At 46.0% G+C, this 13,558-nt stretch overlaps 1 protein-coding gene across 2 annotated transcripts in view; it reads left to right on the forward strand.

The window, feature by feature from the left end:
* The window catches only part of TAF2 (TATA-box binding protein associated factor 2), a 62,832-nt gene that overhangs the window by 31,256 nt on the left and 18,018 nt on the right, over positions 1 to 13,558 (forward strand). For both annotated transcript variants that reach the window (XM_072151264.1, XM_072151262.1), the window contains exons 19-21: positions 2,584 to 2,777; positions 3,411 to 3,550; positions 10,163 to 10,232. In XM_072151264.1, the coding sequence (XP_072007365.1) occupies positions 2,584 to 2,777; positions 3,411 to 3,550; positions 10,163 to 10,232 (404 nt within the window). The remainder of the gene's footprint in view (positions 1 to 2,583; positions 2,778 to 3,410; positions 3,551 to 10,162; positions 10,233 to 13,558) is intronic.

A 13,558-nucleotide genomic window follows, 5' to 3' on the forward strand; every position in this document is an offset into this window, starting at 1 on the left:
GTCCCGTGGTGTCATATTAACCCCTGAAGGATGCCGTCTTTTTCGTTTTGAGCTTCCATTACCCACTCCTCACCTTCAAAAAAATCCAAGGCGGGTTTTCTGCGTAACAAATTGTACTTCCAAGTGACTGCGTTTAATACTCCATGAAAGTGATGAAAGAACGGATTTGCGCCATTTTTTAATGGGCTTAGTTTTTAACTTTCCCAGTGCGCTCCAAATGACTCGTCTCCTTTATTTTTGGGCCGATATGATCACAGGGGGAAACCAAATTTATACAGATTTATTTGTGTTTTTATACATTTAAAAAAAATGTAAAACCTTTTGTACGGAAAAAAAAAAATCTTAATTTCGCCATCACCTGTGCACGGTCTAATTTTTTGCAGGACGAGCTCGCGTTTTCATGTTCATCCTGGGGACTATACAGTCAGTCCCCGGGTTACATACAAAATAGGTTCCTTAGGTTTGTACTTACGTTGAATTTGTATGTAAGCTGTAACTATATATTTTATAATTTTAACTCCAGTCAAAAAATATTTTGTCCCAGTGACAAGTGGATTTTCTAAATATTTTGCTTTAATGGGAACCAGGAATATCAATAAAGCTTCATTACAGACACCTCACAGGTGATCATTGCCGCCTGGGACTAAAGAAAAGCATCCAGAGAGGTCACCAGAGGTCACAGTGGGTCGTCTGTAAGTCGGGTGTCCATAAGTAGGGGACAGCCTGTACCACTTTTTGATCATTTTTTATTAAATTTTATGTTCAAAATGGTAAAATAGTGTCGCTTTGGGCGCTATTTTTCCGCTACAAATTAACCGACGCAAATAGCAATTTTTATATTTTGATAGATCAGGACTTTTAGGATGTGGTGATATCTGACACGTTTAAGATTTAGTTTATATTTATATAATTTCTAGGGGATGGGGGGTTTTAGATTTTTTAGCATTTTCTTTTTCTTTTCTTTTTTTTTTTTTTTTTTACCGTACTTACATTCCCTCTAGTATAATTTAACCCTAGGGGGTCTGATCGTTCCTACCAAATACTGCAAGATAGCTGTATAGCAGTATATAGGGAACTTACTGAAGACGTAGGTGGACACAGCATTTTGGGATCTGGTTTCTTTGCAGCTCCACAACCAAAGGTGGCTGCTGGGAAACGCAGAAAGGACAAATTGAAGAATTGCGCTGAATTTGGATTCCTTCTGATTATCTAATTTAACTTTTTTTCTTTCCCATTCTTTGATATTTAGACAAGCGATGCAGCCGTACAGCCCCAGTCCTAATGCTCATCCTGCAGCCCTGCGCTGTCCATCGCTGTCTATCATAACCGTCACTTACTCTACTCTTCACCTACAACAATGATATCAGGAACCCGACTCCCAAAAATCTGTTTTTCGGCCGGTTTCCCAAGTGTATAGAGACAGCACAGGACTATAGCCGGCTCCTTGTATCTGATCTACTTCCCACTGCCTGGATCACCCGCGCTGGGAGCAGATGCAGCTCATTTGTTTACCTGGTCGGACGCCAGGAAATTATTCTAATTAGTTTTGCATGGAGAGAAATGAGATTCTAACTGTGAACATGAGTTTTTTTTTTTTTCTATAGCTCTTTTTATTATGCCTGATTTTTGTTTCTCGCAGATGAAATCTTAATTGTCCGAATGATTCTGGTCAGTTTGATTACAAATAGACCTAGAATAAAGGACACAGGAAATCCGCCATCAAAGCATGGACATATAGCAGCAATACAAAACCATTGCAAGGAAATCTGCCATCAGAATCCAGCATGAAAGACTACAGGCACTTACACATAGATCCAGGCACCGGGACTGTGGGAATCTTCTTATATTTGTTATCCATGACATCATTCCTTCTAAAATCTGCTAATGAGCCTGAAGGACTCTTGGGGGTTGTTACCAGAGCCCCTCCTTGCTTTAGCTTCATAGGCTGTCACACTGTACAGAGTTCTTCCCTTTCCACTGTGTAAGATAACATCAGGGAGAGGGAAGGTGGCAACAGCCTGTGAAGCTGCAGCATGGATGGGCTCTGACGACGCCCCCAATAGCTCTTCTGGTTTGCTTGCGTAATTATAAAAGTTGATTTAAGAAGGAAGGTGGTCATGGATAGCACATATAAGAAGATTACCTCAGTCACGGTGCCTGGATCTATGAGTAGGTTTATCCATGCTTGATTTTGATGGTAGATTTCCTTCAAAGCTACAATCACCTGAGACTCATCTCCTGACACGTCTCTGAAGATGACATGGCGGGAGTTAAGGGGGTTCAGGACATATACTCCATCTGCTCCACCTATTAGGAATAACAGGACTCAGTTTTTTGGATTGCTGGGGGTCCTGTTCCCATAATCCTTGGGAGTCCCAGGAGTTGGACCTTCGTTGATCAACTTGTTATCCCTTAACCTGTGAAGAGGGGATAACAGTCAGACTTCAGTCACCCCTATAATTGTCAGTGCTGGATAAGAACCTTGGAAGTCCCACATTTTATCCAGTTTACGCGGAACTGACAAACCCTAGTGAATTCTTCAGACTATTAAAGCGATAACATCATTTATTTTTTTCTTTTTAGTTTTCGGATAACTACTACCGGGCTGAACTCATCGATGCGCTGTCCAATTCGGTCACCCCTGCAGTCAGCGTGAACAACGAATGCCGCACCCTGGACAATCTGAACGCGGACGTACGCCTTATCCTGGAGGAGATCACTCGCTTCCTCAATATGGAGAAGCTCCTGCCCAGCTACAGGCACACCATCACCGTCAGGTGGGGGAGAGTCATCACTCTCTGCTCTATTATGTGCTAGACAACTTGCTGCAAAAGGATGTCCATCCGTATTGGCAAGTGGTTGCCACATTTGGACATTAGGATAGGAGCTGCGACAATGCTTCGGTGTACGGAGTATATAGGGCAGGACACTGGCTATAGGGCAGCACGTGGCTGAGTGGTTAGCACTACAACCTTGCAGTTCTGGGGGTTTGGGTTCAAGTCCCACCCTGATCAACATGTGCAAAGAGTTTGTATGTTCTCTCCATGTTTGCGTGGGTTTCCTTCGGTTTCCTCCCACACTCCAAAAACATACTGAATGGTTGATTAGATTGTGAGCCCCATTGGGGATAGGGTCTGATCTGACAAGCTCTGTGCAGCGCTGCGTAATCTGTAAGTGCAATATTAATAACAAATTATTATTACATACTACAGCACTGTATCTGTGTTAAAGTGATGGCCATGGGGTGACCCCTATGGTACACTCTTACTGTTTTGGGGACCTGCTATACATCCATGCTCCTGCGGAGACACAAGTTCCTCATTCACCATGTGTTTGGGCTGTAGATGTTGTTATCTTGGTCTTATTACAAAGTTCTAAAAGGTTTTTTTTTTTTTTTTGTCTTTTCCCAGCTGCCTGAGAGCCATCCGTATCCTACAAAAGAACGGTCACGTCCCCAGCGATCCGACGGTCTTCAAGTCATACGCAGAGTGCGGACACTTTGTAGACGTCAGGGTGGCCGCCTTAGAATCTGTTGTGGACTACACAAAAGGTCAGTGTGTCTCTATATAGGCTCCGAAATTTGTAACTTTTGGTAGCCTCTGATCATGACCACTCTCAGATAGTGTACACTGTATGCATTACTGGACTTAAAGGGATCCTCAGGTCAGGCATGGGATGTCCTTTCTAGAATTCCTTCTTTTATGTAAAAATTTAACCACTTACCCATAACAAATCTCCCCTGAACTTAGGAAAATATGACTCTTCTCATCCCATTTTCACATGAAATGAGTCAAGTTCAGTGGTTGCAGGGCTATTCACAAGCTTCTATCCTAAGTTCTATAGCACCTAGAAACTTACTACTGGTTTCATATTAAAGATAAGAATCTCATCTTTCAGCTCACATTATGGTCCCGCGAGCGACGGAACTGGACCTACAGGCAGAAAAATAGGTGGAACCGGATCTTTATTTTGCAGTTCCAACTATATATTTAGCTGTCTGTATCTTGTTCTGTAGCTCACATTGACATTATCCTGATGTGATTTGAAAGGCGAGAGCCTTATCTTTAATATACATACAGAAATCTTGTTTCTTGGCGCTATAGAGCCATAAATAGAGTCTTGTGAAGTGACACTACCCCTATAACCACTAAAATTGACTCATCTCATGTGAAAATAATAATTGAGGCTGATTTATATTTGCCTGATTCTGGGGAAAAGTGAGATTTCTCAAAGAAAAGTGAATTCCAGAACCGACTACCTCAGGGGAGTAGTAGTTTAGTGGGGTAAAACCTAGCGACATGTTCTCACTGGTGTGAATGTCGGACACAGGTTTTTAGGCTGTAGTGTGAGCAGGTTGGTTGACGTTTAACCCTGAGCGAAGATCCAGCATCTAATTCAGTCTTTCTATGGCTCAGTGCCCGGAGGAATGGAGCCGCTGCCTCCATCACATTATCAGGTGCACTTTCCATGGCTGAACTTCTTGGTCTTAGCAGATCCAGATCAGTTCTGCCAGCGCCGGCACAGTGATGTCATCCCGGTGATGTCATCATTGGGAGCCCTGTTCATGGCTCGGGAGCTCTCAGTGATGGGGCTGCACCTGTATTTTTGAAGCGTGTGCCCATCTCTGCCTCCTGGTAACACATGTGCGCTGTCAGCACTCCGGGTTCCGTGCTGCGACACTCGCTTTAGTGTTGTACAAGTAGCAGGACGCGGTGTTCCCTGCCGCTGCCAGACCCGGTCCGGCTGTTCATCACTTCATCACCTTTCGAGGTGCTGTGCAGCTTTAGAGGGTGTGTGTGATGGCCGACAGGACTCCTGCCCAAATACTGACTCAGAGGCTCTCTGGTTAACTTGAATTTTAAAGTGATGCTCCTTAAAGGAAATCTACCATCAAAATCCATCATGATACACCAGGGACACCTACTCATAGACCCATAGATCTTATATGTGTTATCCATGGCCTCCTTCATTCTGAAATCAACATTTTAAAATTATTCTAATGAGCCAGAAGTGCTATGTGGGGTTGATACCAGGGCCTCTCTGTGCTGCAGCTTCACAGGCTGTTACAAGGGTTAGCACAAAGAGGCTGTGGTAAACCCCTCAGAGCCATTATGGTTCATTAGCATAATTTTAGAAGGGGGGAGGTCATGGATAACAAATATAAGATGATTACCACAGTCACAGTGCCTGGATCTGGACGGAAACTCTTGATATCTACTTTATCTAATTGATAAAACCGAGAAATTGTCCCCCTCTACGTCACATTTTCTAGCTGCAGTGCAACCTTTGCACTTCCTGGGCAGGCAGATTTACTACAATTGCCCTTAGGGAGTGTAAGCTCTTACCAGTATAGTGTGCTAGAAGCTATCTTCCTGGGCATGCATATCTATAGGGCAGGAAGCCCAGATAGTGCCATTTAAAGGGGTTGTCCACTTTGAGCACATTCCAGCAAATAATTGATAGTTTGTGTAATGAAAAGTTATAACATTTTCCAATGCACTTTCTGTATCATTTCTTCATGGTTTTCAAGATCTCTGCTTGCTGTCTTCTTGCTGTCTTCTTGCTGCCATGCAACAGCAAGCGTCATCTTTACTTCCAATAGATAAAAGCCGGCCCATGATCATGTGATGTCACACAGGTACACGGCTTGTTACCATCACGCAGCTTTGATTAAAATGTGTGTTATAACGAGCCGTGCACCTGTGTGACATCACATGGCCATGGACTGGTGTTTATCTACTGGAAGTAAAGATGAAACATGACAGCAAGCAGAGATCTAAAAAACTGTGCAATATACTTTCTGTATCAATTCTTCACAGTTTTCTAGATCTCTGCTTGCTGTCATGCAAAAGGAAGCTTCATCTTTACTTCCAGTAGATGTACACGGTCCATGGCCATGTGATGTCACACAGGTGCACAGCTCGTTATATCCCTGGTCATGTGATGTCACACAGGTGAACGGCTTGTTTTATCCCTGGTCATGTGATGTCACACAGGTGCACGGCTCGTTATATCCCTGGTCATGTGATGTCACACAGGTGCACGGCTCGTTATATCCCTGGTCATGTGATGTCACACAGGTGCACGGCTCGTTATATCCCTGGTCATGTGATGTCACACAGGTGCACGGCTCGTTATATCCCTGGTCATGTGATGTCACACAGGTGCACAGCTCGTTATATATTTGGTCATGTGATGTCATACAGGTGCACGGCTCGTTATATCCCTGGTCATGTTATGTCACACAGGTGCACAGCTCATTATATCCCTGGTCATGTGATGTCATACAGGTGCACGGCTCGTTATAACACACATTTTAATCAAAGCTGCGTGATGGTAACAAGACATGTACTTGTGTGACATCACATGATCACGGGCCGGCTTTTATCTATTGGAAGTAAAGATGGCGCTCGCTGTTGCATGACAGCAAGAAGACAGCAAGCAGAGATCTAGAAAACTCTACAGAATTGATACAGAAAGTACATTGCAAAGTGTAATAACTTTTCATCACACAAACAATATCAGTTATTTTCTAGAATGTGCTTAAAGTGGACAACCCCTTTAACTTTTTGGGGACCGAAATTTACTAATAAGGCTCTCTGCTGTTAGAAAGGTTGTCCATGGCTGGAGTAGACAGCCTGGCTTCAACCATTAAGTGCTGGAAAGCAGAAAATTAGTGGGGTCTAGCAGCCATTTTTAAGTATTGTCCCCAGAAATCTGTGTAGTCATACTATTGTGTATGTTGTTAGTAGCAGCAGGACTGTGAAATATAGATTTATAGTCCTAATTGTACCAAAGGTTTTCCTCGCACAGCTGTGCTCTTTGCAGGCAGTGATGGGTATTGTCCCTGGAGAGATGTGTAACCATACCTTTGAACATGTTGTTAGTAGCAGCAGAACTGTGAAATATGGATTTCTTTTTCAGGATTGTTGCTGGATTCTGAGCAATCTTAAAGAAACACTCCAGTCATAGATGATTCATTGAATTATCTCTTATGCAGGACCTAAAGGGAGGAACAGGACTCTAGGTTCTAGCAGGGTTTTGGGAATACAATGTAAATGTGTTGCGCTACTTCCTTCAGGCCCCGCACCATGGATTATTCAATTATTTATATTTGACTTGAGCTTTCCTTATGTTACTATGTGTATGTATGTGTGTGTGTATATATATATATATATATCTATCCCATATATACTCGAGTATAAGCCTAGTTTTTCTGCTCAAAATTTGTTCTCAAAAACCCTAACTCGGCTAATACTTGAGTTAAGAAAAAAAGTAGTCAAGACTCACCTTTCCGGCGTCACCCGTAGGTCCTATGCTTGTTTCGATGCTCTGGTGCCGCCGCGGGTCCTTCGGATCCTCTTCGGGTCCCCTCGCGATGCCGGCAGATCACAAACAATGACATCGGCAAGCAGCTGACGTAATTCTGTGTGCCGGTCGAGTGTGAAGACCCGAAGAGGAGCGGAAGAATCCGAAGAGGACCGAAGGACCCGAGGCAGCATCGGAGACCGACTGGGCAGGCTGTATACTACAGGGACTGGGCAGGCTGTATACTACAGGGACTGGGCAGGCTGTATACTACAGGGACTGGGCAGGCTGTATACTACAGGGACTGGGCAGGCTGTATACTACAGGGGCTGGGCAGGCTGTATACTACAGGGACTGGGCAGGCTGTATGCTACAGGGGCTGGGCAGGCTGTATACTACAGGGGCTGGGCAGGCTGTATACTACAGGGGCTGGGCAGGCTGTATACTACAGGGACTGGGCAGGCTGTATACTACAGGGGCTGGGCAGGCTGTATACTACAGGGGCTGGGCAGGCTGTATACTACAGGGACTGGGCAGGCTGTATACTACAGGGGCTGGGCAGGCTGTATACTACAGGGACTGGGCAGGCTGTATACTACAGGGACTGGGCAGGCTGTATACTACAGGGGCTGGGCAGGCTGTATACTACAGGGGCTGGGCAGGCTGTATACTACAGGGGCTGGGCAGGCTGTATACTACAGGGGCTGGGCAGGCTGTATACTACAGGGGCTGGGCAGGCTGTATACTACAGGGGCTGGGCAGGCTGTATACTACAGGGGCTGAGCAGGCTGTATACTACAGGGGATGGGCAGGCTGTATACTACAGGGGCTGGGCAGGCTGTATGCTACAGGGGCTGGGCAGGCTGTATGCTACAGGGACAGGGCAGGCTGTATGCTACAGGGACAGGGCAGGCTGTATGCTACAGGGACAGGGCAGGCTGTATGCTACAGGGACTGGGCAGGCTGTATGCTACAGGGGCTGGGCAGGCTGTATACTACAGGGGCTGGACAGGCTGTATACTACAGGGGCTGGGCAGGCTGTGTACTACAGGGGCTGGGCAGGCTGTGTACTACAGGGGCTGGGCAGGCTGTATACTACAGTGGCTGGGCAGGCTGTATACTACAGTGGCTGGGCAGGCTGTATACTACAGTGGCTGGGCAGGCTGTATACTACAGGGGCTGGGCAGGCTGTATACTACAGGGACTGGGCAGGCTGTATACTACAGGGACTGGGCAGGCTGTATACTACAGGGACTGGGCAGGCTGTATACTACAGGGACTGGGCAGGCTGTATACTACAGGGACTGGGCAGGCTGTATACTACAGGGGCTGGGCAGGCTGTATACTACAGGGGCTGGGCAGGCTGTATACTACAGGGGCTGGGCAGGCTGTATACTACAGGGGCTGGGCAGGCTGTATACTACAGGGGCTGGGCAGGCTGTATACTACAGGGGCTGGGCAGGCTGTATACTACAGGGGCTGGGCAGGCTGTATACTACAGGGGCTGGGCAGGCTGTATACTACAGGGGCTGGGCAGGCTGTATACTACAGGGGCTGGGCAGGCTGTATACTACAGGGGCTGGGCAGGCTGTATACTACAGGGGCTGGGCAGGCTGTATACTACAGGGGCTGGGCAGGCTGTATACTACAGGGGCTGGGCAGGCTGTATACTACAGGGGCTGGGCAGGCTGTATACCACAGGGGCTGGGCAGGCTGTATACCACAGGGGCTGGGCAGGCTGTATACCACAGGGGCTGGGCAGGCTGTATACCACAGGGGCTGGGCAGGCTGTATACCACAGGGGCTGGGCAGGCTGTATACCACAGGGGCTGGGCAGGCTGTATACCACAGGGGCTGGGCAGGCTGTATACCACAGGGGCTGGGCAGGCTGTATACCACAGGGGCTGGGCAGGCTGTATACCACAGGGGCTGGGCAGGCTGTATACCACAGGGGCTGGGCAGGCTGTATACCACAGGGGCTGGGCAGACTGTATACTACAGGGGTTTTGCTGGCTATATAATGGGAGGCTGTGACCAATGCATTTCCCACCCTCGGCTTATACACGAGTCAATAGGTTTTCACAGTTTTTTTGTGTTGAAATTAGGGGTCTCGGCTTATACTCGAGTATATACGGTATATGCTTCAAAGTCAAGTTTTCAGAGAATACACACTTCATATACTCTAAGGTTTTTTATGAACACATTGAGTCCCGCATGAATATTATGTCTGAGCCCGACTTCCTCACGTCTAGCACCTACATAGGAAACAGAACACACAAGACTAAAGCTCAATGGGAATAACCGGGCAGGAAAACTTGTGGTTTTCCTCTAGTAATAAAGTGGATTAAGGCGTCTCGTACTCTTTCCAGTAAAACTGTGATGATCGTCTTATATTTGTTATCCATGGCCTCCTTTTTTTTTTTTCTAAAAATCAACTTTTTAAAATTATTCTAATGAGCCTGAAGTGCTGTGGGAGGTAAATAAGAAGGAGCACTGAAGTCTGTGATAATAAGATGAGATTATTATCTTTAATATGACACCAGCACCATGTTTCTAGGTGCTATAGAACTGAAGATAGGGGTGTCTGAAGTGACCCTCCACCTGCCGCCTCTAAACTTGACTCATCTCCGGCAAAATCTGACTACTCTCTGGTCATTTTTACGAGACTTTGGAGGAGATTTTTTATAGGTAAAGGATGAGATTTGAAATAAGAGGGAATTCTAGAAGGAAAACTTCATACCTTACCTGAGGGGAGTAGTAGTTTAATGGCGTTATATCTGGTGACGGATCTTGTGAGGTGCATGAACGATGCCGTGTAGGAGGGAGTAATAATAGTCGTGTCTTGTGTTCACAGTTGACAGAAGCTCCGATGATTTACAGTGGCTCCTAAAAATGGCCCAGAATGACCCCTTGCCCTATATAAGGTAAGTAGGAGACTCCTTGTAGAATATATTGAGGGAAATTTTTACCCAAAAAGTTTTGCAATAACTTTATACTGTTAAGAAATCTGAACAGAACGGCGCAGGGGGCTCTGAGCACTGCAGGTTCTTGTATTGGGGGTTGTCCCATCAGAGATCCCTATCCTAACCCTATCCATAGGATTGCTGGGTGACCGCTGGGACCCCTGCTATCAGGAGGCCACGTGTTGTTCTACCTTCCACTAGAGGGAGGTAACGCAATAATCTGGAACGCCATGAATAGACGTTCCCTGTCAGCCCGGAGACGCCAGCTACACAGACACATAACCCTGACGTCTGTTCCTGCCAAGTTTGTGTAATGATATAATCCCAAGGCTATTGCTGCGAGCCCCGACAGCCCCTCCGCTTCTCTCCAGGGGAACGTCGGCCATTAATTACTGACGTGTGGTAAACCAGACCCCGGGAAGGTTACTATGTAATCTTCTGTATTGTCCTTTATTTCATACATATATGTGTGTGTGTGTGTACTAGCTGTAGTCCCCAGCGATGCCCAGTTAAAGTGAATAACTGCTCTTAGGTATAACAAAATAGAATGGGTTAACAAAAAAAAAATCTGCACATAAAGATCACAAATCAAAGAGACTTTTTATTATGGAAAATTTTTTAAAAAAAAAGGAATAGATGATTAGAGTTCTGGGTGGGACTGGAGTATCACATATGATGTAAGTGGCACAAATGAAAACGTATTACCTCACACATTAGCTGCCTTATACGAAGAATGATGACGGCAAATTGATACTCCAGTCACAGCCAGAGCTGTAGGCATCTGAGATGATCTAACGGTAGATAGATGATTACGGCACTTGATGTGACAGGAGTATCACATATGATGTAAGCGGCACAAATGAAAACATATTACCACACACATTAGCTGCCTTATACTAAGAATGATAACGGCAGATTGATACTCCAGTCACAGCCAGAGCTGTAGGCATCTGATAGATTATTGCAGCTCTGGGTGTAACTGAAGTATCACAGGTGATATAAGCATCGTAATTGAGAACATATTATCTCTTATTACCTCATATCACCTCACATATTACTTCATATATTACCTCACACATAAGCTTTTACTCATACACATATATCTTATACTCATTGCCTGTAGTAACCAATCAAAACTCAGAGCTCACATTAATGACCTCTGGCAAAATAGAAGCTGAGCTGTGATTGGTTGCTGTCATTCACACACACACACACACACACACACACACACACACACACACACACACACACACACACACACACACACACACACACATACATACATACATACATACATACATACATACATACATATGCACTCAGCTTTATATTATATATAATATTTATATGTCACCTCCCTATAAGGGGGCAGGTTATGGGGGTCTACAATACACGTGAACCTCGCACCTCACTAGTAGTAGTAGTAGTAACATAGATCGCAAAGGGGTCCTCCCAAAGATAAACTATTATCTCCTGACCACTGAATAAGTTGCTGAATGGTGGTCTGACCTCTGGGACACCCACTGGTCAAGAAGCGATAGGCATAGTCTGTGGGACATTGGCTCACTCCGGCACTGCCATAAAGAGTCTATGGAGTGGCAGTATGTGTGCTCGACCTGCTGCTCCATTCACTGCTGTGGGCGAGTAATCAGGACTCTCACCATCTCTTCTGTGAGTCCTGTTAGGAATCCTGATCCAAATGGCATATGTATGTGTATATGTAATATATATGAGAGCTGAGCTTATCACCCTGTACTCTGCCCCCTTCAAGGAAAGGGAAGCCGAATTCTCTAAACTACTAAATGTGTAACATCAGTTTCTTGCCTAGTAATAATGATATGATGACGGCTTTGGAGGATATGACAGGTCCTTGTTTATTGATAACATTCTCCCTGCCTGCTAGCACCACTAGGGGGCGCTTATTGCATACATGCTGTGACCGGTGGCTGTAGGCTGTCACATATTATTCATTCTGCTCATAAAACCTGTAGCCTTGTGTCTTGTGAATGTAACATTTCCTAGCATTAGACAGATTAACACTAATGGGTGGGTGGGGGGGCTGAAGACTGGGGGGGGAGTGAGGTGTAAACACATTTGGGCTTCTCTAAATACAGCGCTGAGCGTCCGGGGATCTGCTGGATGTTGTGAGCCAGATCCGTGCTGAGCTCTGGCAGCCGCACGTGGACATTGTGTGTGTTCTCGTGGTTTATGTGTCCCGGGTGCGTGTGTTTCTGATCACTTCTTCTTTCTGGCTTGCGGTAACCAGCACGGAGAGCAGCCCAAGAAGCCCAAATATCATGACTCTGCGCTTTCTGTCAGAGCGGCAGCGCTCGTAAATTGTAAGAGGCCCCATTGTGGGGAGCGAGAGCAGATGGAGGAGCTGACGATGGCCGCGGGTCTGAGCAGTTATCCGTCCTGTCACCTGACACGGGCAGGAGTATATACTGCTGTACACACACTAGTAGTCCTACTCCACGCATACATTTTGCCAATTTTGTCTGTTTGAGGCTATTAGGATTTTCCGCTTACATTCAGGCTATGTTCACATCCCAGTTTTTTGTTACGGGAGGATTCCCGACATACAATTACAACGGAAGGCTAGATAGTATATACCACATACGGTCGCCCTTCCTCCTAAAATTTGCTGTGAACGTCAGCCGCAGTCATTGAATTTTACAGTGAAGTTACAAAACCTAAGGTCTCCGTTGAGCAGAGGTTGGGGATGGATGCTACACAATGGCATCCGTCTCCCATAGGTTATCATGGCTGACGGTAAATGAGCAGGATAACTATACAACTCCATCCCGTGTTTCCTGCTGTATGGCAGCGTATACTAACTAAAAGTTAACTTTTCAGGCCACGCGTCGGGCGGTTTCCTGGCGTACATGCTTAACGTGTTAAAGGAAACCTCCACCTATTATGGTAGATCCGGTGGTAGGTTCCCTAATCATATAACACTTTTTCTAATCTGATGCATGCAACATTTCAGCAGAGGCTACTGGGGCGTGGAGTAGCTTCTCTCTGGGCTGTGGGAGCAAAGGCTACTCCCCGCCCCAGAAGCCCCGGCTGTCCCTCCTACCTGCACACAAGCTATATTCATGCCGCCGGCTTCCTCAAGCTCTACGCATGCGCAGTCGCTTCTGAAGGGGTTACTGCACATGAAGAAGCTGGAGGTATGAATCCAACTTGTGCTTAGGTAGGAGTGACAGCAGAGGCTCCTGGGCCGGGGAGTAGCCTATGTAGCCTCAGGCTTCTCCACGCCCCAGTAGCTTCTGCTGAAAATTAAC

This window comes from Engystomops pustulosus, chromosome 5 (assembly GCF_040894005.1).
Source record: "Engystomops pustulosus chromosome 5, aEngPut4.maternal, whole genome shotgun sequence".
Taxonomy (NCBI): Eukaryota; Metazoa; Chordata; class Amphibia; order Anura; family Leptodactylidae; genus Engystomops; species Engystomops pustulosus.